At 41.8% G+C, this 24,269-nt stretch overlaps 2 protein-coding genes across 3 annotated transcripts in view; both read right to left on the reverse strand.

Moving 5' to 3' along the window:
• The window catches only part of LOC137292033 (protein capicua homolog), a 41,929-nt gene extending 33,196 nt beyond the window's left edge, over positions 1 to 8,733 (reverse strand). For both annotated transcript variants that reach the window (XM_067823595.1, XM_067823588.1), the window contains exons 1-2: positions 8,643 to 8,733; positions 1,575 to 4,255 (exon numbers count right to left, since the gene is read on the reverse strand). In XM_067823595.1, the coding sequence (XP_067679696.1) occupies positions 1,575 to 4,242 (2,668 nt within the window). In that variant the 5' untranslated portion in view covers positions 4,243 to 4,255; positions 8,643 to 8,733. The remainder of the gene's footprint in view (positions 1 to 1,574; positions 4,256 to 8,642) is intronic.
• Positions 8,734 to 18,300: 9,567 nt separating this feature from the next.
• On the reverse strand, positions 18,301 to 22,939 carry LOC137258296 (succinate dehydrogenase cytochrome b560 subunit, mitochondrial-like). The gene is made up of 6 exons (XM_067795932.1): positions 22,923 to 22,939; positions 21,296 to 21,403; positions 20,353 to 20,451; positions 20,187 to 20,248; positions 18,845 to 19,008; positions 18,301 to 18,408 (listed from the first exon to the last, which is right to left on the reverse strand). The coding sequence occupies exons 1-6, from the start codon at positions 22,937 to 22,939 to the stop codon at positions 18,301 to 18,303; spliced, it is 558 nt and encodes a 185-aa protein (XP_067652033.1).
• Positions 22,940 to 24,269: the final 1,330 nt, after the last annotated feature.

Here is a 24,269-nt window from a genome sequence, read left to right on the forward strand (position 1 = left end):
CCAGATGTTTTAAATGAACATGATGAAAACACAATATTCTGCTTACATAAACATCACCAGATACATACAGCTAGTCCACAGTAGATTCTCTACAAGACGCTTACTTTCTATATCTGGATCACATGAGAAAACAAGTTGTCCCTCTAGTGTTTCACTTTCCTTAAAAAATTTAGATTAGTAATTCTGTCTAGTCCCCAGATGGTATGTTTTTTGAGTATTCCATGTTCATTGTTGCCAGCCCACTGATCATTCTGAACCCGAATGTTTGACATGATTTATGAACATGTCTATCAACTGCAACACAACCAGTGGAGGTCACAGACATGTTTTGCACACATGTCATGTCAGAACACGGATATGTCATTGGAAGTCAGCGACTGCTATACATAGTACTTTCACAATTATAATTACTTAAATCTACAAGAGTTGGCATAGTACCACTGGTCTTGTCAATAATTACCATATATTACCGTGAAAAGCCAAATTTTGAGGACAAAAAGAGCAGGCTGTACAAGGGGGTGGGTTTATCTATGAGATACAGTTTCACAAAAATATCTGAACACCTGGTCCTGTGACACCACCATGAAACTATGCTATCTGCAGTCGCTGAGTTTTTAAAAATAAGCCGAAATAGGGGACGTCCCAGTGTTCAGTAAGTAAGGTTTTATGCTGCTTCTAGCAATATTCTAGCAAAATCACTGTAGGGACATGAAAATGGGCTTCACACACAGTAGTGTGGAATCTGTGTTCAGACAGAAGACCTCAACCAGACCCCTGGTATCCTCTATATACCTAACATAATTTGAAACCTGACGTAGGTACAAATCATACAATATGGTCAATCCAGTGTACTTGTTCCTGTTTCTGTCAACATAGATCACACCATCTCCTTGACACAAGGGAGTTAACTGACTTCAAAAGTCCACTTCCTACCATTGATGAACATGCTAAAAATGTAGACGTACATTTTTGTGGAACTAAATTTGCATAATGAAATAATATCTGGTTCATGAGGAACATGGGAAGTGAGTTATGTCTATCTTGAAACAGACATAAATAATTCCATACCTTATATGGTTTTAATATGCTAAAATGAAGTGATACGATTCATGAAGTAAAATCCAGTTTTGGTCTTGATTTTTTTATCATATCATCTCAACTGGACTTTGCCACCTTATGTGAAGAAAATGCTGGTGATACAAAGGTTGCAGCCTGGTTGGTTAAGTGGGAACAAAGTAGGAACATTTACACAAATAGCACAAAATGTGAGCCCCCAAACTCAAGCCTCGTCTAGTAACAGTAGTAACAGTAACGTGGAAGAGATTGATCGAGAAATACCTAAAGGCGGCAGAACTGGAATAGCTCCTCTCAGTTACTGTACATTCTGACTGAAATGTAAACCTTGCATATATATTTTTCCTTTAAACGAAAAAATACTTTTGTACCCCTCTGCCCACAACTGGCATTCAGTTTACAATCCAAGATGCATGTCTGAACTGGAAGAGGTGTTTAGTCTTTGAACACAATGACAACTGCAATGTCAGGTGAACCTTACAAATATTGTCAACACTTACTTTCAGAATGGTCGTCCCTCATGTGATTGGTTCGCTCTGCTGGAGCAGCCTCCTTTGGGTGGTCATTCACCGGTAACACTGGCAACAGGGTTGATGCCGTTGGATGTACAGCTCCAGAGTGGTAACTTGAAGTCTGCTGTTGAGCAGTATTTTGTGTAGCTTGGTGGAGCTGTTGTTGCAGGCCAGTATGTGCTTGGCTGACAACAGTGTTCTGAGAAAGGGTGTTTCTGGCAACACTCACACTCGCCCGACTGGTCAGCTCCATTGGAACATTAGAATGTGCATCATGGACACGTTCCTGCATCCCATGATGCAATTGTTGTTCATATTCCTGGTGCGAAGGTCGAGGCAGTCTCCCACCATTGATATGGTCAGGCATTATGGCAATATGTCTATCAGTCACATGGTCCATGGAGTGACTCTTTCCTGAAACCAGACCAGAATAGTTCCTGACTCCACTTTCAGAATATGCTCTCTGTTCTCTCCCTGCGTGGGCCTGCTGCTGAGACACTGTCACAAAAGCTGTTTCCCGAGCCATCTCAGCATTGTGGGCAGCTAGACGCTGCTGTATTGTTGAAGTGAGAATGGAACATGCTCCAGATGGATACAAGTTTTGTCTTGTATGTGAAGTATGTGCAGAATGCAGATCTGTTGGCTTTGTTTGCTGAATCTCGATTCCGGAATCTTCATTCACAATAGAGTCTTGTCTTGCAGCAATGGTCAGACTCCTGGGCTTGGGTAAAACATTTGGGTCAATGACATTAATCTTCGGCTGAAAGGCTGAAGGGCCACCTGAAGATGGAGGAAATCGGGGTGTGACCGGGGATACATGTTCTGACGAGGTGCTCGACTTGGATGTGCCAGCACTCCATGATCGGGAGGGAGAGGTGATGAAACCAGGGTTCTGTGGATTCGTGTGCGGGGAGATAGGGGTGAAGGATGTTGACCCACTTCTATAAATGGCTGACCCTGGTGGAGATTGGGCCGACAGTCGGGGTGAGATGGGTGTCTGTGGCGTTGGAGAGAAGGCTGGCGTTGTTGATCGGGAGTTTCCCAATGAGACTAACATATTGGCTGCCTCCTTTTCATCCATATCAAACTGATGCTGATGTAGTCTATCGTGATCTGATTCACCTTCTCTTGACTGGTCAGTCCACTGTATCTGACCCTCCTTCATCTCTCCTTTCCGACACCCCGGAAAAGTTGGAGCTTGACGAAGACTTTTGCCTTTCAGTGATAAATGCCTTGAACAGAAACCACGCCTCTGAGACTCTTTTGTACATCCTTCTTTAGAGCACAACCTTCTCCATTGCTTTCCATTGAATTTTTTCCTTATTCCATTGGGAGTGGACACAACATCACCTTTCTTGTATTTTGTAGTCAGGGGAGATCGAGGAGTACTCGACCGGCTACTTTCTGTAGACTGGGCACTCCGACTACGTGCAGACTCACGCTTTTTAGGAGGCTGCTTATTGCGTTCCCGTCCATTCTGAGAACGAGCACCCGGCGTTGCACTGCCCGATCTAGGAGTACTCATCCCAGAAGAGTCAAAGCTCAGATTTTCTGCCGTCATTTCATCTTCAGATGAGTCATTTTTATCAAAGCTTGCAATACTTGCAACACTTGAAGCAGGCCTCTCTATTCTATAGACACTTCCACCTGGTATGGGTTGATACATGTGCTCCGGTTCAGAGAAGGTGTCCTCCATATCTTCGTACCACGGAGGTTGGAGGAGCCGGATGTTGGCCCGAGTCACCCAGCAGTCTTCAGGCTTGTTCTCAGGTTTGTTATCCAAGTGTATTTTATACATGACAGGTGCATTTTTTTTCTCCATCACAATACCTTCATAGAAGACATTTTCTTCAGAACTGATTCTAACACACACTTTTGTTCCTATGGAAACCAGCATCCCCATTGGGGAGTTGTCTGATATGATGTCACACAATGGGGCATTCAAGATATCGTTGTAATAGATTAAAGTTTTATCATCAAAACAAATTCCAATGTGTCGATTCTGGCGAATCTGTTTCACAACACCAGGCTGGAACACAGTCTCTCTTTTTGCAAGAACACGTTGATTCTTCCATTCATTTAAGTCTATAGCAGGTCGTTTGGGTGGGGGAGACACCACTAGTTCTGGTTCAATATCATTTGCTTTACGTTTTTTGGGAGGCTTGGCTATTGCTCTCACAACCTGCAGCTCAGTTGGAGACTTCTCAATACCTGAATCACCAGGGGTATTATCCACGGGTTCTGGTTTGGGCATGTTGCTAGGGGTGACAGGCAAGCTGGTGGCCAGTGACACAGAAGACGAGGGCTTCGGCATTTCAGAAGCTGCCTCCTGATCAAGCTCCATACCAACTTTCTTCCCAGCCCGAGGAGTGCGTGTGCTTTTAAGACTTGCTGCAGGAGTTGGCTTCTTTGCCTCAGACTCTTTGCTAGCATTCCTTTGACTTTGGCGTTTGGCTGTCTGCTCCATTTGTTCGTCTTTGCCTTTTGTGTCTACTTCAGTGCTGTTTTCCTGAACAGGAGACTCCTCCGGAACAGGGGCCGGGCTTTCTGATGTCGGATTTGCATGTCTGCGTCTGGATTTGGTTTGTCTGGGGCCTGTTGGTGAAGAGCTGTTAGATCGACCACGCCTAGGGCGACTGTCGCTACGTCTTGTCATCTTTAGGCATGATCTGCAATGAAAAAAATATTTTATTAAAAGTGAAATGAAATATTTAAACGCAACACACCATTCAAATTTTGCACAACCCCTCACTGCCCTTGTTGTTATGTTATGAACATTGTGATGATGTCTCCCCTCCTTGTGTTGTGTCATGAACACTGTGATGGTGTCTCCCCTCCTTGTGTTGTGTCATGTACACTGTGATGATATCTCCCCTCCTTTTCTTTTGACATGTACACTCATGTCTCCCCTCCATGTGTGTGCCATGTACACTGTGATGGTGTCTCCCCTCCCTGTGTTGTATCATGTACACTGTAATGATGCCTCCCCTCCTTGTGTTGTGCCGTGTACACTGATGTCTCCCCTTTGTGTGTTGTACCATGTAAACTGTGATGCTGTCTCCCCTCCTTAGGTTGTGTCATGTAAACTGAGGTCTCCCCTCCATGTGTTGTGTCATGTACACTGTGATAGTCTCTCTCCCTCCCTGTGTTGTGCTGTGTACACTGATGTCTCCCCTTTGTGTGTTGTATCATGTACACTGTAATGATGCCTCCCCTCCTTGTGTTGTGTACACTCATGTCTCCCCTCCATGTGTGTGCCATGTACACTGTGATGGTGTCTCCCCTCCCTGTGTTGTATCATGTACACTGTAATGATGCCTCCCCTCCCTGTGTTGTGCCGTGTACACTGATGTCTCCCCTTTGTGTGTTGTATCATGTACACTGTGATGCTGTCTCCCCTCCTTATGTTGTATCATGTACACTGTGATGCTGTCTCCCCTCCTTATGTTGCATCATGTAAACTGTCATGTCTCCCCTCCCTGTGTTGTATCATGTACACTGATGTCTCCCCTCCCTGTGTTGTATCATGTACACTGTGATGCTGTCTCCCCTCCTTGGGTTGTGTCATGTACATTGATGTCTCCCCTCCTTGTGTTGTGTCATGTACACTGTCTCCCCTCCCTGTGTTGTGTCATGCATACTAGTACATACACTTGCAGTCAACCTGTAAAGATCTGAGTGAGAGTTGGTCTTTCACAACTCATGCTCATCATAAAAAGCTGCTACTGGATCAAGTGTCCAGGTTCGCTGACCCAGTTGCACAGATCAATGCTCATGATGTTGATCACTGGATTGTTATGTCTGGAATCATTTACAGGCTGCCTTCATATACATAGCTGGAATGTTTCTCAGATGGTATTAACCAACAAACAGATATAACTTCTTCCTGTCCCTCACAAAACGTAATGAATTTACCCAGTTATTCCAGTCTAAGTAAACTAAGTATCCTCAGTACTTTTCGTTACACTCCACTACTGAGTCTAACAAAACCTTATGGGAGGTCGCATCAAATAACCTTTGGGATTGACCAATCAGGACACAGCTTACCAAATCGCGAAAGTGCACCTACGCACATACCTTTTGAACTTTTTATCTCGAAAAGGTTCGTACCCAAACAATTCCGAATGCTATTTAGCGCACGCTCGCTTCCAGGTAATGCACACGGCGTACGTACAGCCATGACAACAGCGAGTAAACAATTGCTGAAAATGGTGTTTTTGGCAATATTCAAGGATGTTATCTTGCAGAAATATTGGCTAATGGTAACCATGTCAACAGAAACCCAAAAGGGTATATACTGCAGGTCAAATATCTGTGTTATATGCGGGATTTTTTGTGGAGAGATCTGTGTCTGTGACCTGAATATTTTGAAAGTCCCTCTGATCCCTAAACAGTAGCCGTTGTCTGATGGTTAAATCTATTTAAAAGTCTCGCTTTTGATTGTTAGATTCATTGGTGGAGTGTAACGAAATACAGTGAGACTAAGTTTACTTAGACTGTCAGTTATTCTACACTGGTCGCACAGTGAAGGACAGATCCACAGGATTACAAGGGGTAACGTGGTTACCATGTTGCACAGTTAAAGACAGATCGACAGCATTATAAGGGGTAGGGTGCTTACCGTGTTGCACAGTTAAGGACAGATCCACAGTATTACAATGGGTAGGGTGGTTACCGTGTTGCACAGTTAAGGACAGATCCACAGGATTACAAGGGGTGGGGTGGTTACCGTGTTGCACAGTTAAGGACAGATCCACAGGATTACAAGGGGTGGGGTGACTGTCATGTTGCTCAGTTATGGACACATCCAATGCACCAATTCACTACAAGCTGGGTTGGTGAGACAAAGTAACCTGATAGCTTATTTGCAACAGCTGGGTATGTGAACATGCTTCACAGTGACGTTGCTCATATGTAAGGAAAATTAACTCCTTACTGTCACACTCACATGGTGTGTGTAATTCAAGTTAGGTGCAGCAGTGGGGTATCCTGGTGATTAAGGTATGTTTGCTCATAACACTAAAGACATGGGTTCAAATCCTTACATGGGTATGTATTGTGTGACCCACGTCTGGTGTCCCGTACTGTAATATTGCTGGACAGTTGCTATAAGCGACTTGGATTCAGAAGACCCCATCTCACTGGGTCTCCTTCATTTAATCGAACTGTGAAGGTCCCAGGGTAGAGTAGGCCTTCAGCAACCCATGCTTGCCATAAAAGGCAACTATGCTTGTCGTAAGAGGTGACTAACAGGATTGGGTGGTCAGGTTCACTGACTTGGTTGACACACATCATCAGTTCCCAACTGCGCAGATCGATGCACATGTTGTTGATCACTGGATTGTCTGGTCCAGATCCCATTATTGTTGAGTGCAGCATAAAACTAAACTCACTTACTCACGCCTTCATTTAACCAGTGATTGATTCTGATTGAACTTAGAATTTTTTCAGAAAATAAGCGATAGTCTACATTAATAACCGGAGGGTTATTGTGTTATTTGTGCTGTTCTGGACCTTGAATTAATCCAGCCATACAAGGACATCACAGCAACTGTGTTGATGTTTCAATGTCAGACAATTTCCATGTTTATCACTATAATTGGAAATGAAAATAACAATAAATATTAAGGCAGGGTAAAATTATATGACAAAACAGACAGTCTAATAATCAAGGACTTGCAAAAGTAGACATTAAAAGGGTTAGCTTACAATCATTTGAACATAACTGTTAATTTTAAGGCAGTATTTCCAAGATTCACATCAGGTGGGCTTAGAATTTTCCAAAAGCATCCTTCCTCATTTGTTAGAAAACTGCAATACAAGATGTGATGCCACCTCTCTGTATTTCTAAGGTCAAAAACAATATCCTACTAACCCATCGCTAATTACAGCTAGTGTATGTCTCCCTTGTTACTTCAGCTTCAAGTGTTTATAAATAAGACTGTTTCCATGGTATACTGTTTAAAGCATTCACCCGAAGAGTGGGAGGTTGTGGGTTCGATGCCTGGCCATGTCAAACCAAAAGACCTTAGAATTGTTCTCTGCCTGGCTCTTGGCATTAATGGGTACGCAAAGAGTTGTCAACTCTGAGTCAGCTGTCTGAGTGTTATGCGGCCAGTGAGCTAGCACTATAAAAGTCTGGGCTAGTACGTGCAGCCACATACACATACATGCACTTCATCATATGAGTGAAATAATTTTAAGTACAATGATGACACACACACCACTCATATTTAGAAACAGACTGCAATATTTGGTACTACTCCCTCATCAGTGTCAGTCTTGAAATAATCGCAGAAAAGGTATTAAAATCACTGAAAAGGTGCTATATTCCTGTAAATATTATATACATAAATTAACGTATTTCAGCTTTAAACATGACAGCCTATTTCATCTGCCTATGACTGCATGTGATTTGGTCCTTCATAACTCCAGCCACCCATTTTAAGTTCACTGTCAAATAGGTCGCGTGCACTGTCATAGACAGTGGAGTAGTGGTGATTCGAATACCTGTGTAAATACTACAAGAAGAGAACGCAAGTTTCACATACAAAAAATGACAACATGACAGTTTATGCGAGTGGCATCTTAAGGCGTCGCCTAAATCGGGAGAAACATTTCAACAAAGAAAGCGGTCACCCCAGTTGGTTCGCCTCCGTGCAAATCGCTGACCTCGCTCAGCTTTACCGATGACAACAAAATGGCTTCGCCGGTAGAGAAATATGCGACACGTTTGATCTCCGAAGTTGGACTTATTAGAACCACAAGTTCATATTTTGTTCACGGACATGTAACTATGATTCATTTTGAATGGTCTCACCTCAAACGAGATTAACGGTTTGGGCAATTATATGGCTAAATTTGCCACAAATTGCGTCTTCGGTGAACGCCTTATCACGAATCGAGGACAGGCGTTTGTAACATTCCGGCAACTTTCATACCCTTTCAGTTTGGAAGTACATGAAATTTGAACCGAAGACTGAATAGACAACAAAACATATTGTAACAGTACTGTTGCGAAATGAGTCAACGATGAAGAAAAGACAATTGGTTTACCTTGAACGGTCACCATATTACAGGCAGTCTTTCTTCGAGTTGACCATTTCCACAGCACTCGAAGCTGGGAAACTGGCTTGAGCTAAAAAAGGTGAATGAGCTTATGCCCCCTCGTTTGATTGGATGAATTGGGAGCCCAACCAGTCACGTGACCTTTCATAGATGGATTCCACTGCATTGATTGGCTAGCTAATGTTGTGGCTGACATTCATCGTTTACTATCTGGGATTTACTATCAGCGAAGAGACTACCACAACAACATTTTGCATTAGCGTTGCATTGTAACGTAGGTGCAAATTGCAGACATACAATGTGCATTTATATTGGAACATATGCAAATGCAAGTGTATGTTGCAGTATCAAAGATATAGTCCTCGTGAAATCCAGGGTTATAATCCATTTATCGAACAAAGGGTTATAATGAATACGTCACATCGGATAGAACCAATGAGCGCACGCTCATATCCAGGGTTCTTGTTATTAGCCAATCAAATAACAGCTATGTGGGTCAACAGCTGTAAATGGAAACACGGGACGCACATTTGTGTGTATTTGTATGCAGTTACTATGAGAGTTACTACACTTGTTGGCTGGGCTCGATCCGGGCCCACGTTCTCCTGGACAGGATTGCAAAACGCAGTGACTCAGTCGTATCGAGGCAGATAGCGTGCCTCCTGTGACGATAAAACATATTACATGATGAAATGCCACTTTCACAGTATTTAGCGGCGAATAAGTAATTATTACAAATCCAATACACGTCATTTCCCTATGTCCTGGTTATATTACCTGAAAGCTGGACACGATCAGAGAGGATACGAGTAGTCGATGATACGCGACCGACAGGCAGTTGATACATGTTGTCTGATTATTACCAATTCTCCAAAAACAACAATGACGGTGGTTCTCATGTAACTATAAATATGTCGCGTCCTGGCAAATAGGACCTTTCTCGATTTGATAAATACCTTGGAAACAAAGCCCATACTAGTAACGTCGAAACCACCGTATTTGACGATGTTATTACAAATGGGTACATCACCTACGAAAGTAAATCTCAGAATATATGATCTATTGAAAGACTCAAACCCACCACGTACGAATCGAAGAACGTAATTTATATTAAAGCATCTATTTTTAGTCCCGAGAAAAATCTTTATCTTGGACGCCAACGCAAGAGCTGGAATTTTGCAGGAAGGACGATAAATTCTAGGTCATGTTCAATGCACGAGTTTCTATATATATTACTCTGAACTCCACCTAAACAGTAAGAAAAAATCATACCGAGTTATTCTGATTGTTTACAACGTGAATCACTGTACGTGACCCCATTCGGTGTCTTTCGCATGCTTCCGGTATGTTACTCTGTTTTTGCAAAAAATCATCAACGAGGAAGTATCCGAATGTTTTCCTGTTTGAAAACTAGTATCAAATAAAGAGGGATTGACAATTGGTAGATAATTGGGATATGTTTCCAGTAACTATTTGGGCTGACTTTTCACGGTATATCAAAATTCAAAAAGAATTGTTGTTTCTGGCAACCAACCAACCAAACAAACAAATAAATAAACAAATGTTCATTTGAGAGACAAGATCTTATAGTCTATGTGATGAGTACAGCTAGACGTTGTCGTTTAGGTAGTCGCCGTTGGCATCGCTATCCTCGTAGCTGATGTGATGGGTGTGATTGATAGGATGTGGCATCGTAGCTGATGTGATATAAATATACTGACCACCAAAAGAAACGCAAGCGTGCATGTTTATGTCTTCATTCAAAAACTTGACAAAAATCTAGATTTTCTTCTGCCGTTCAGTACAGTACACGGTTCTTGAAAATAGGCGTTAAACCCAACCCACTGATTGTTTTAACGGAGTTGCGTCCCTTAGAAATGAAGGGATCCAGTGAGCTATAGCACCTCTCAAAATGCAATCTATAATATCAACATCATCAATATATTAGTAATCAGTGTAATGCCGTAATCAACCAGATTAGTTACAGTGTGTCATACAGGCCCTGAAACCAATATACCCAAAAAGCCCACGCAAGTCCATATTGTGTACCAATTCTGAATCTCCAAAGTTAGAGAGTCTTAGGTCTCTTTCGCATTATACTTGTTTATATCATGAACTGTTTTTTTCTGTAATATTGTGCATTTCAGATACTAGTTGTAAGTCTACCAAGCAGAATGAGAAGCAGATGTGAATTCACAAATGTCTGACAAATGATCAAGTACAGAAAGGATGGTTTGGAAAGACTGATGCAACAGGCCGCTTTCTGACTATAATTAATACCTAATGTTGTCTTATCTATCTGGGTACATACAAGGCAGACATTACCAAGGGTACAGCTTCATTAAACCTTATGCAACCAACCATGAAATGTGTTGGTTTGAGCGGTCTATCTTCTCCTCAAATTTAAATATCATTTTCGATTTAGCAGGTGGGTCTGAACCAAATACTAATGTTAGTGAGATATTCATAAACGGTGTGAATGAGTTTAGGTTTACGCCGCACTCACCAGTGTTCCAGCTATATGGCAGTGGGCGTAACTTATCGAATCTGGACCAGACAATCCAGTGATCAACAGCCTGAGCATCGATCTGCGCAAATGGGAACCGATAAAATGTGCCAACCATGTCAACGAGTCTGACCACCCGATCCCCTTAGTCGCCTCTTGCTATAGGCATGACCGCCTTTTATGGCAAGCATGGGTTGTTGAAGGCCTATTCTACCCCGGACCTTCACAGGTCGTTCATAAAATGAATCTAGAGACTTTTGCAGGGCGTTAGGAGTAAAGCCAAATAAAGACAGTGTCATCAACCTAAAGTAGCAACAACAGTTGCAAGCAGATTTGTAATTCATTTTCATTAGATAACGCGAAGTTATATCCAGCCATTCTAACATAGATTATTCTTTAAATCGCTAAGAAAGAAAATAAAAGTGGCACTAGTTAAATGCTCTCCTTGTTGTACCCATTTTTGGCATGGGATGTACTTTTTGTGTACTTGCTGTTGACAAAATGTTACGATACATATTTTTGTGAGCTCAAGAAATATGCCCTGTATATCGGACTCTTGTATCTTCGTCAATAGGCCGATTCACCGGGCAGTATCAGTATAGCTTGTTTTGCCCATACTTCAAATTATTATATAGCACCATATCTTCTTACTTCACTTATTATGTAGTGTATATGACATATCGTGTAACTCAGTATATGAGTATGCTTGAACTCTTCCAGAACACTGACTTGTGTAATCAGCTGTAAATGTTGTATAGACCTGGTACAACTATAGTTGTTTTTACATATTAGTGAAGCACTCTACAAGATGGAGGGGAGAGAGGTAGTAATTAAAAGCCACTCGACTGGTACAGGTTTTCAAACTGAGAGTAGTCAGAATGGCAATGAACCCAGTGTCTTATGGGAAGTTACCTGTGTGTCATCATTTCCTGACTATAAATTCAATCACTTGACTGTCTGGTCCAGACTCGAACAGTTTCAACAGGGAGCCTATATAGAGTTGTAGAGTATGTGGTTTCAAGAATCAGCGAACACCAAACAATGTCTCAGTCGACAAATGTCGTTCCCCGCGGCCGTCGTAGGGTTGGAATGTTGCTAAATTCAGCCCAATATCTGACCCTCCGCTACAGCCTTTGAACAAAGCCGTGTTTATCTTCTGAGCACTCTGCGGCCGGTCAGACTTTCGTCGATGGGACGGTAGTGGCTGTCCACTCTCAGTCTGTGTGGCGAGCTGGGCACATGTTGGTATGTACATGGGCTGTGCGCTTCTCTATACAGAGTTACTCCCCTTACAACACCACAAGAAGAGCGCGGGCTCCCTTGACCGAGTCTGTCACACCAGAGACCATATAATATTATATAATCTTGCATGATGTAAAAGTGTAGTATACTTAGCAAGATGTGACATAGATATTTCCCCAGTATATGCAAACGTACCCCATATAATTCAAACTAGTTAAACGTACCCGTTAGCCCATCCTAGACGTCGGACGTGTCCAATCCTCAACCTACAACCCGTAGCCGTATTTCCGTTAGCTTGTGTGAGTGGTACTGTGAATTTTTTGCTTCCTGCCCGTTTGTTTTATAACGTAATCAAATTCATCTCCTTCACCACTATGACTGTTCCTATCAAGAAAACGACACACTGCGAAATGGATTCGTCCAAGGGTACGTTTGTGTATATTGATACCTTCAGTAGGCTACATATCTGTGGCACGAACCTAGAGCCTGACTGAACAAGAATAGAGTGGTATGAGTGCGCATACCCAGGTTTCAAGCATTCTTATTTGTTGAAGCTTTATAAAAATTGTTGTGGCTTCAAAACAAAAAACAAAAAACAACATATTCCTTCAGGCACATATTTTTGGTGGAAACTCGCCTTGGACTTAAGAGAATGTGTCCGAAAAGCCGACTGGCGAGTTTACGAGTACAAAGGGAGATAATTCAGTCACATTCCGATGCCAACATATTCGAATGCGCGCAGCAGTCAAACTGACCTAATTATGGATTAAGAACTGCTTCTTGATGGAAGTCGATTGTCTCTCGGATCGCGTTTCCTTGAATTTCTTCAATCTAAATGCATTTAGAGATGATTACTGTGAACAAGGGAGATAACTCTAGGTATATACAAAGTCATTTTTCCTAATTCGAAGCTAATGAGAACGATCCTTCGGTGCAGATGGGTATTAAGCAAGTATTAGCAATCTAGAGTCGTACTCACTGTAACACAAGGATAGGAGAGAGAAAATTGTAGAATCACTTCCTTGCTCTGTCAAGACAACTTCTTGATGAATTCAAGTACTGAAAGAGGTCGGTCGTTGTCGGCACAGGTACCACATAAATGTACCCTAAACAAAATAAAAATACAGAAAGTATCCGGTACTCTATATGGCGGACGAGTTCAAATCTCACAACCCTATACTTAAACCGTATGTAGTTGTTCTCGTTCCACCGATTGCAAGATAACATGTGTGAAGTCCATTTCTGGTGTCCCCTGTGGTGATATTGCTGGAATATTGTTTAAAGCGGCGTAAAACTCACTATCTGTTTACAATGGTACACAAGAGTACCGAGGGTACACAAGAGTATTTTGTGTGCGCGTCAGTCTGGTTACCACTAAGAGAGATCGATGGGCTGAAAAGTATCTGAGAACCCGGACTAGTCTTCCAAACGTCAAAGCGATACACAGCAATGCATACCCTGTACCCCCTCTCTTCAACTTCCCCCCTCCCAAATTTGCAGTTTTCTATTTTCCCCACCCAACACCCGAAGAAACTACAATCCTATTGTTGTTTTGTGTTTACGTTGAAATCTTCAACGTAATCCTTAACGAGTTACCCCCCTTTAATATCGTCTTTGGAAGTAATAAGCGCATGTACAATGCACAACACTTTACTGTGAATGCTCACAGCGCTAACAAACTGATTATTACTACCCCGGATAGTCCAAGCTGCCCGTTGATAGTCACATAACTTAACCCACCGGATACCCATTTCCTGCTTGGTGAGTAGAGGCATGTTTTAACAAACTCACTTGCTTCGTGCCCCTGAAGGTCCGGGGTAGAATAGACCTTCAGCAACCCATGCTTGCCTTAAAAAGCTACTATCCTTGTCGTAAGAGGCAACTAACGGGATCGGGTGGTCAGGCTCGCTGACTTGATTGACACATGTCATCGGTTCCCAATTTCGCAGATCGATGCTGATGTTGTTGATCACTGTATTGTCTGGTCCATGCTCGATTATTTACAGACCGTCACCATATAGGTGGAATATTGCTGAGTGTAGTGTAAAACTAAACTCATTCATTCACTTGCTTCGGTGTGGTTCAGGGCTGATGTTCTTAAAAACATCCAAGCTGTCAAACACGGTCACCCATCCAAGGTCTTTCCACGCTCAACCTGAGCTTCAAAGCACAGCACCACGCACCACCAATAGGGAATGCATGCCTGAGAATTCATGCACAAAATGTTTGTTGCTCCATTTTGCAGATATGAAAACATAATACTGACAGTCGATAGATATATTGTCTCCGGGACGTAGCATCTTACTGGAAGTAACACGACGATTACACAAAATCTGTTAGATTTCGAGGATCTTATAGAACTGTCCAAGTAGCCTTGAGCATGAACGAGTACCACTGAAAGTAGGGAGTATAGTTTTACGCCGCTTTTAGCAACATTCCAACAATATCACAGCAGGGCACACAAGAAATGGGCTTCACACATTGTACCCATGTGGGGAATCGAACCCGTCTTCAGCGAGAAGAGCGAACGCTTTAACCACTAGGCCACCCCACCGCCCCGATATCGTTATGAAATATATGAATATTATGGTTTACATGTTGAAGCTGCTGCACATGTACACAGCCTTTCAAGTTCTAGTGTTATCGATTAAATCCACAATCGATTATCGGAGGACTTGTGGTGAAAGATTATAAATGTTATCACCAAACATAAGGGTTTCCTCATATCTTAGTTAATGTAATTATTCTGTCTATTTATACACACATATTTATCAGGATATCCCACAATGTTCACGATAGATGCAAAATATATTCATAGACATGTTACAGTAATATTTATCGTCGTGATGTTTACGAAACTATGGATACAACCCATACTGTTTTACTCTGTTGAGGGCATGGTTATTCGTCAACTTTAATGGTTAGTCTACAAGAGTGTTATACTAAAACAACAAAATATACCACGATACGTAGCGCAGTACGTGTACCTGAATCTCAATAAATTGCAACACAATGTGTTTGCCAGTACACAGGCCTATATATAGCCTCTTAATGAAAATTATAACAAATAGATGTTCACACAGTAGAACACAAAACTTAGCATAAGTTTCAGTAGTAAGTGAGTGGGTGAGTTTAGTTTTATGCCGAAATCAGCAATATTCCAGCTATATGGCGGCGGTCTATAAATAATCGAGTCTGGACCAGACAATCCAGTGATCAACAACATGAGCATTGTTATGTACAGCTTTAATTGTCTTTTCTCACACTGGGCCTCTGGGTTAATTCCGGAGGCGTTTACATTCCACGAGTTTTCCCCTGACGGTTTATAGGCAGTGACACTCATTGCATTTATCCTCAGTCTTTAGATTGGGAGACTGAATCACATTCAATAACTACCCAATGTTGTGTACACCCTAACGCATATCCGTATTACCCGATAAAACTTATATATATATTTAACTGTCGTTTTGTCAGCTGAAAAGCATATGACGTAGGGAGTACAAAATATTGCATTGCAGACACGCAAATGCAGGATTCCGATATCAGTCTTATTTTTAAGGCCATAGAGCAAAATAAACGCCCGGAATGAGAAACTGTTTCAGCATGTAACGCCTATTTCTGGTATACTCATGCATGACCTGAAAACCGTAAAACAAGAACTGTCTGGCGTAATCGTGCTATTTGAATCCAGTCGGTGAATTTCATCAGAGCAGTAGACGTCTAAGGCCTGCATTGCTCCTTCTACTCCGACACTAGTCTGACCCCGCTCCATACACGCTTTGTGACACATTGAACGCCGGAAGAAACGTTACCCTTCATCCTCTATGAATTACTGAAAGACTATCAAAGACATGTTAGTTGGCATTAGTTTAGAGGAATGATGAACAACATGGCTTTAGGCAAAATATGAAAAACAAATCTCAAATGCATTCTTATTTAGGTGAAAAGGCGTCTTTTTCATAAGAGATAAATTGTCCTATTTTCGACCATGCCGACATAAACCAGTGAGTGATTTGATGCCCAAAAGTGATGTTGAAAGGCCGTTGTAGAGTATGTAAAATTGTAAAATAATCATTCCTATGATTTCAGTCTTATAGAATATTTTCTGCTGATTTGCATATGTGAAATCAAGTAAACCCTGTCCTAATGTTGTGAAAAAGTGTTTAAGAACATCTGAAATTATCCTTGCTAACAGTTTTGTTTGCAACATGTCAGTCACACACAACAATATCAGTCACCAAAACGAAGCAATATTCAAACAGTATTTGCATCCATTTCACGTGTAGAATGATTCTTCAGAATGCATAGCATGGTACACCAGTATGAGAAATATGCCACGATTACCTAAAGAGAGAGAGAAAGCGCCACAGGGATGGTGCAGATGGGATCGACACACAATGCTGTTGCCAACGCCCTCGGGTGCCACCGTATCACGTTATTAGGCTTATTCAGGGCTACAGAGAGACTGGGGTCACCTTAGACTGTCCAAGAAGTGGACGTTCACGCATGACAACGCAAGCTGAAAATAGGTACAGATCCATGCAAAAAGTATTCGGACACCTGACGTAATTTCCATGTTATTTCACTGTAGCATAAATAATTTCATGAAGTGAGTTTAGGGTGGATCTTTGTAAAATTCGACTGGCAAATTGGAAATCATTTCTGCTCTGCGCACATAATTTCATTTCAATTTTCCGACCACTATTTACCTAATGGCATCACAATTATCAACTTACGTGGTTCCATAATGCACAATCCCACAGGCCGCCATGTAAAAGGCGTGCATGGCACTGTAAACATGTTGATTAAATTGTCGCTATTCCATAAATAAGCAACGGAAAATAAAATAGAAACTACGTAACTGTAGTTAATATGCTTCTCCACAAGTGTGCACAATTTGACGAAAATCAAATTCATAAAACTTATTTATGGTACACTAAATGAACATGTAAGTCTATGGAAATTGTGTCAAGTGTCCGAATACCTGTTGCATTGGTCTGTACCTCCCCAGCACTCTTGTTGTATTTTGTGTTGTGTTATGCTATATTTGTGTATTTTAATGAGAAAGCAAAAATACATATGTCACATTTTACCACTTTCCAAATAGCCTTAATATAGATATCCTTTAGTCCTTTTCAAGAATAAAGCTTCTTTTCTTTTCATGATCGACAACGCTGCAGTAAACTCACTCATGAAAGACCAACTGTGATGAGGGTGACACATGGGCGGAAAACTGAAATGAAAACTTTTGAAAACTGACTTAAGATCACATAGAACAGTTTTGGGATATTTTTGTTATTTATAGTTTTATTACTTTTTGTGTTGGCGGAAGGGAGGTGTGTGTGTGTGTGGGGGGGGGTGATGTCTGTGGTTTCAAAATTCCTGGACCCGCCCCTGGTGACATGTAGTTTTAATGTCCAACCCGCAGACCCTAAGTATCCCCAGTCCAGCATCGACCAGGGTGGTGGTCGTAAAGCGGGAATATAGTGTTGGCCACACCTTGCACACCCTCTAGTTTGTAAGGTTTGCCATCCAAGCTGAACTGGGGAGTAGGAAGATCTTTTAACCCTTAGGTGAGTGAGGTTAGTTTTACGCAATATTACAACTATATGGCCGGGGTCTGTAAATAATCGAGTGACAATTCAGTGATCTATAGCATGAGCATCGACCAACGCCACTGGGATACGATGACATGCGTTATCCGTCAGCGAGTCTGACCACCCGATCCCATCCCGTAGGTCCCCACTTGCAACACGGATCGGTAAACTGAAGATCAGTTTACATTGTCTGAGTGATAAATTCTACATGCGAATAATATTTATGAAATATTTATTTTAGCTCATACAGGTAATGTCCCTTGGTGTCTGGTGTAATGATGAGGGCGGTGACGTGGCAATGTCAAAGCATAAACACCAACATGGATGATATTGCGAGGGACAGCCCTAAAACGAGGTAACCCGAGATGTACATGTCTTTCTTCTCAAATCCATAACCAGCGTCCCAAACCTGGAACAAATGTGTGTTATTTCTTACTGTCAACAAAGAGATGCAACCATCTTATATCTACATAGTGTATTGAACGATTCTCGTAAGGCATCTTTGTCATAATGAATGCATTAAAACGATTTTGTTACAAGGTTGTGAAATTTTCAGAGTTCACAAATTGCTCTTCGATTACATTACATATCACACTAATTCAAGCGTATGTTGACATTATTAATCCAGTGATCACCACGCCTTAGCTCGAATTGTTTTTGTTGATTTCAGGTCAACATAGAAGGTATGGGAAGGATAATAGTCAATAACGTCGTCAAGCTGACGCCCTAGGTTACACCTATGAAGAATTAATTTTAACAAAGGGGTTTTATTGGACCCTCCCTAATAACGGAACCAATTTCGCAATGCGGAAATCAGAATTCGTGAGTCTTCCATGAACACTCACCAAATGCCTGATTCCATTAAGGAAGTGATAGGTGACAGGCAGAGCTAGTGTGTACTTCATCCCGGTGATGATAGCCGGGCCCAGGGACAAGTCCTTGATCATTTGTAGATAGTAGGGGTAGCCCTCTGGGAGACACAGCAGCAGGATAGAAACCCCCGACACAACTGTAACACAACACAGTGAGGTGAGAAATACAGAGAGAGAGTAGAGGTAGCCCTCTGGGAGACACAGCAGCAGGGCAGAGACCCCAAACACAACTGTAACACAACACAGTGAGGTGAGAAATACAGAGAGAGAGAGTAGAGGTAGCCCTCTGGGAGATTGAGCAGCAGGATAGAGACCCCCGACACAACTGTAGCACAACACAGTGAATTGAGAAATACAGAGAGAGAGAGTAGAGGTAGCCCTCTGGGAGACACAGCAGCAGGGCAGAGACCCCGACACAACTGTAACACAACACAGTGAGGTGCGAAATACAGAGAGAGAGTAGAGGTAGCCCTCTGGGAGACACAGCAGCAGGGCAGAGACCCCCGACACAACTGTAACACAACACAGTGAGGTGCGAAATACAGAGAGAGAGTAGAGGTAGCCCTCTGGGAGACACAGCAGCAGGGCAGAGACCCCCGACACAACTGTAACACAACACAGTGAGGTGAGAAATACAGACAGAGAGTAGAAGTAACCCCCTGGGAAACACAGCAGCAGGACAACACAACACAGTGAGGTGAGAAATACACACAGAGAGTAGAGGTAGCCCCTTGGGAGACACAAAACAGCAGGACAGAGACCCACACACAACACAGTGAGGTGAGGACAGATTTGAGGTAGTCGCCTGGGAGACATAACAGCAGCATAGAGACCCCCGACACAACTGAAATACAACACAATCAGGTCAGACAGACTGAGAGTAGGGGTAGCTCTCTGGGAAACTGAGCAGCAGGGCAGAGATGCAGACACAACTGTAACACAACACAGGTCAAACAGAGAGTACGGGTAGCCCTCTGAGAGATACAGTAGCAGAATAGCTCGACATATCTGTAACACAACACAGTGAGGTCGGACAGACAGTAGGGATTACCCCCTGAGAGACAGAGCTGCAGGGCAGACATAACTGTAACACAACACAGGTGAGACAGAGAGTAGGGGTAGCCCTCTGAGAGACACAGCAGCAGAACAGACACTCGACATAATGTAACACAACACAGTGAGGTCAGGCAGACAGAGAGTAGGGGTAGCTCCCTGGGGGACACAGCAGCAGGGCAAAGTACCAACTGATATAGTGCACATAGAACAAACAGCAAAACACAGACACAGACACACTCACCGGCGTGCGCAGACTCACCTGTAGTCAGATACACCCCCGTGACTCTGTGAGTGAGAGACATACACATCAGAAGGTGAGGTCTGAAAGAGAATAGACAGTTGTAGTTGCCATTGCGAGTGTGCGTGTGCGTGAGTGCCTGTTTGTGTTTCTTACACACGGACATACCTTGGTGTTGTGAACTTACTTGTATCTCAGGAAGGGAGACAGTGGACGTCTCAGCTCTTTGTTTTTGTCCCAGTATTGTTTCATTTCCTCATATCCTCGCGATGACGTCATGGACACCCTGTCATCACCATAGTAACACAGACATCAGTTACTACGTCAAGAAATTTATTAAAATGTCAAAACATTAACTGCTATTGCTGTTTTGAAATAACCAGTCAATCGATCTGAAAGATGCATGCGATTGTTTCTGCAGTGTTGCCCTATACACGTTACAGTCAACGGCTTTTAGCTCAACACTTTAGACGTTGACATACAACTAATTACGACTGTCCAGTGAGACACTATCAATTCGTATCCAGGATTTAACCGGGGTCTCCCTGTTTGTAGGGATTAACATTATGGGGTCCAAGGAATAATTAGTAGCGCCCCTACCATACAAGCCTACCATGTGGAGCATAGCCTCTTGAATGTACTTTGAAATATTTACTTCCAAGACGACAGAAGATGTGTACTGCTAGAAGCAAGATACCTTGACAGTGGCTGATTGAAACAATAACGCCCATAAAACCTGTTGATGGCATGTTACATGCAACAAAATATATGTTTTAGTTACGAACAGACATAAAGCACAGTGATACGAAACAGTGAATTTTGTAGTCTCCTGACAACGCTATGAAAGCATGAACTTTTGATGACATTACGATGCTATGACACCTCTGCACTGCAAGGCTAATGATAGTACCATATTTCGAGATGTAAATTTTTCATTGAAAACTAATGAGGAGAGACTTTTTATGATAAATAGAATTTCACACTCGTGGCTACTGACATCAAATACATCAACACTCGTTGATGAAGGTAAACATATCCTCGGAAAGTCACGGATATTTTAACTTTATCAATATAATTACTTTCAGTAGACACTTGGGTGAGATTCTCTATTTATTGTCCCGTAAACATACCTGGTGTTGATGCTAGGCAGTCGCAGACTCAGGAGGTTGTGTCTGCTCAGTGCTCTGATAACAGTACAAACAAAGAGGCATCCGTTACATACAAAGCCACCCAGTGCCCTGGTGAGTGGTAATGTAGAGCAGTCAGAACTACCCACTTCATAAACCAATTGTAAGATAGCTTTGGGGTGTTTGAATCAACGAGTTACACATTTTCAATACTGGTGTACGAAACAAGGTCCCTCCGACTGCCCGAGACGAGCTAGCTTTCTAACAGCCGGTCTAAATTTATAACCAGGAAGCCCGATGGTCTGGTAATTCTTTTAGATGTTCCATTCATCTGGGTAAATTCATCATATATCTTGGTGTCTGGTCTGGTTAAATCCTTTTGGGGTTGGGGATTCTGAACGACCAAACAGAAGCCAGTATTTTCTTGAATCATGGCAGAAGTTTAAAATTAACATTCATTTGTAAATACCATTTTCTTATGAAAAAAAGGAATTGGAATTCAGTGTAACCAGAGTTTGTGTTGGTGTCTATGTTCACTTTTACACGAGAAAATTCGGATCGGCTGTAACGTAAGTCATTGTCTGAATAGGTTAATGAGACTCATGTTTCGGGATGACTTCAATAAAAAGGCTTCCTTGTAATCTATGGACTTGGAATCATAATTTGCATGTGTGACTAGTTACAAGTAACAGTTAAACGTTTGTGTTAGATTGAACACTGTTACTGTTAGGTGGAGTCAGTTTATTACTGTGCAGCAGATCCTGTGCAGCAGATCCTAACACGGGAAAAGGAATTAGCTCTGTACACAGTTCTATTACTCAGACAACGGGGTGAGAGTAATAGATGATGGCGATGACTGTTGCCGTTAATAATTATCTCCCGTTACGATTTGGGTCAGTGAGGATAGGAACTGATTTTGTTTGTCCATCATTAGCTTCGTTTTTCAAATGGAACACATTTTCTCAAAAACCTACTGATGGTGAAGAAATGAAAGTTTAGTTTTCAGTTTTAACCCTTCCCTGTTGTCTTAAACGTTAACCTCCTTACAATCTGAAACTAGCAAGGAAACATGGCCAGCGAAAAAGGGTTGAATGGTACAATGTAATTTTCATCAGACCGAATGACTACTGTAGTATTTGAGAGCGATAGTGTTATGTTTACACGCTCCGGCGCAGTGACGACGTTGCATGGAGCTCTAGGTAGTTAACCTGAGAGTGCCTGTTTACAACTTGAGGACATCCGTTTGTAAAGAACTGTTATGGGTTATCTGCCCTTGTCAAGGTTGTTCAGAGGGGAAGTCGTGCATTTCTTTACAAATAACGTACTGAAAAGTGAATAGTGATTTAGCTATGCATATAAGATATATTAGTAAGACTGGTTTTGTTAATCACCATTATGGCAGGAAGAACCAAACCACTTTTCATCTAATGGTCTTGTGACGTTGAACTTTTGTTTGAGAGTACTAAAAATATGCAACCATACTAGACTATAGCCTGTTACTGTTCAGTGTATAAGTGTTACCGATTAGCACAACAATCATACATAAAGTCAATGTAATAAAGGTCTTTGAACACATAATTAACGCTCAACAACGTTTGTTGATTTATCCTATGAATATAATCCCCAATACCTCAGTAGTGTCGCCATCTTGAATGTATCTAAAACAAAACTCCAAATATTTAACGAAACACACTTTGGCAAACAAGAGGTTGAAATGGTGAACAACGACCTAAAGCTGCGATCGTCATGTTGTGTGATAGTGGCAATCGTTGTTGATTAATATTAAGTTTGAACCGTGACACACTTATAATGTAAGTTCACGCACAGCACTTAGGTCTTCTGTATCAACTGCACAGCGTTGATGCCGGCGCAGTGATGACTTGGCATACAGACCCGTGCCAATCATATTGGGCCACTCGATGTTATTGCTATAGACTTACATGTTAATTTAGTGTAACAAATAATTTTCATGACTTTACTTGACTTTACTAAAATCCATGTCACATTTTGCACATTTGTGAAGAACCATCTTACCAACAATCACATAACTTCTGTTTAATTTTCCGTTGCTTATTTCTTGAATGGTACTGTTAACAATTTAATAAACATAGACACAGTGCCGGTAACTCCCTTAAGGGCATGATAGCGCCATATCTCGTCTTTACCATACTCTGCCATAAAGGAAGGCCAAAGTCAACCTTAATTCATTAGAAAACACGTTTGCCCAATGACCTTTGCAAGGACGATGGTGATCAAAGGTGGTGGTTGTTTACTTGGCGGCCTATAGGATTGTGCATTGTTGAACCGCAAGTGAGTTAATAAATGCAATGTCATTAGTTAAATAGTAGTCGGAAATTTTAAGTAAAATTATGCAGAGCAGAGGTGGATTCACATTTAAATTTTACAAAGATCCATCAGAAACTCACTACGTGAAAATCACTGACATAACATACAAGTGGAAATTACATTAAATGGCCCAATATAACTGGCACAAGTCTGTAGTTTGGGTAAAATCCCATGTAGTCTTATTTTTAGACCATTGTTTGGGTTGCTAAGATATACTGACAGTAGACTGTTTGTTCCCATCAAAATTGTATTGTAATATATTGCGATATAGGTACCCTTAATGCGATACATTGGGGCCTTTAGCGTTTGACAGTGAGTGGCACTGATTGTAAATGTCAGTCCTATTTTCTACATTGTAAGTCCCCAAACATATATGTTATGGTTGTGACAACCATTTGTCTAGATACAGATGCTCGACAACCTGGATGCTAGGTTAAAAATGTTGACCAAAGATTAACATAAGGGAGGCAGTTACCCTCTGTCTGATCCTGTCCTCAGCGTTATACCTTCTCATCCAGACATGTTCTATGGAAACAGTCGGTCATGGCAGTACAGCAAATAGTTATTGTATTTGCAAATAAAATACACACAGAACACCACAAACAGCTGTAAAACGTACATATTCTATGAT

This window comes from Haliotis asinina, chromosome 1 (genome assembly GCF_037392515.1).
Source record: "Haliotis asinina isolate JCU_RB_2024 chromosome 1, JCU_Hal_asi_v2, whole genome shotgun sequence".
Taxonomy (NCBI): Eukaryota; Metazoa; Mollusca; class Gastropoda; order Lepetellida; family Haliotidae; genus Haliotis; species Haliotis asinina.

Coding starts and splice junctions, on each gene's coding strand:
- LOC137258296 (XM_067795932.1), bottom strand. Junction 20,249..20,352: donor TCTCCCTTCCTGAGATACAA/GTAAGTTCACAA, acceptor ATTCTCTTTCAG/ACCTCACCTTCTGATGTGTA. Junction 19,009..20,186: donor GGGGGTGTATCTGACTACAG/GTGAGTCTGCGC, acceptor GTTGTGTTACAG/TTGTGTCGGGGGTTTCTATC.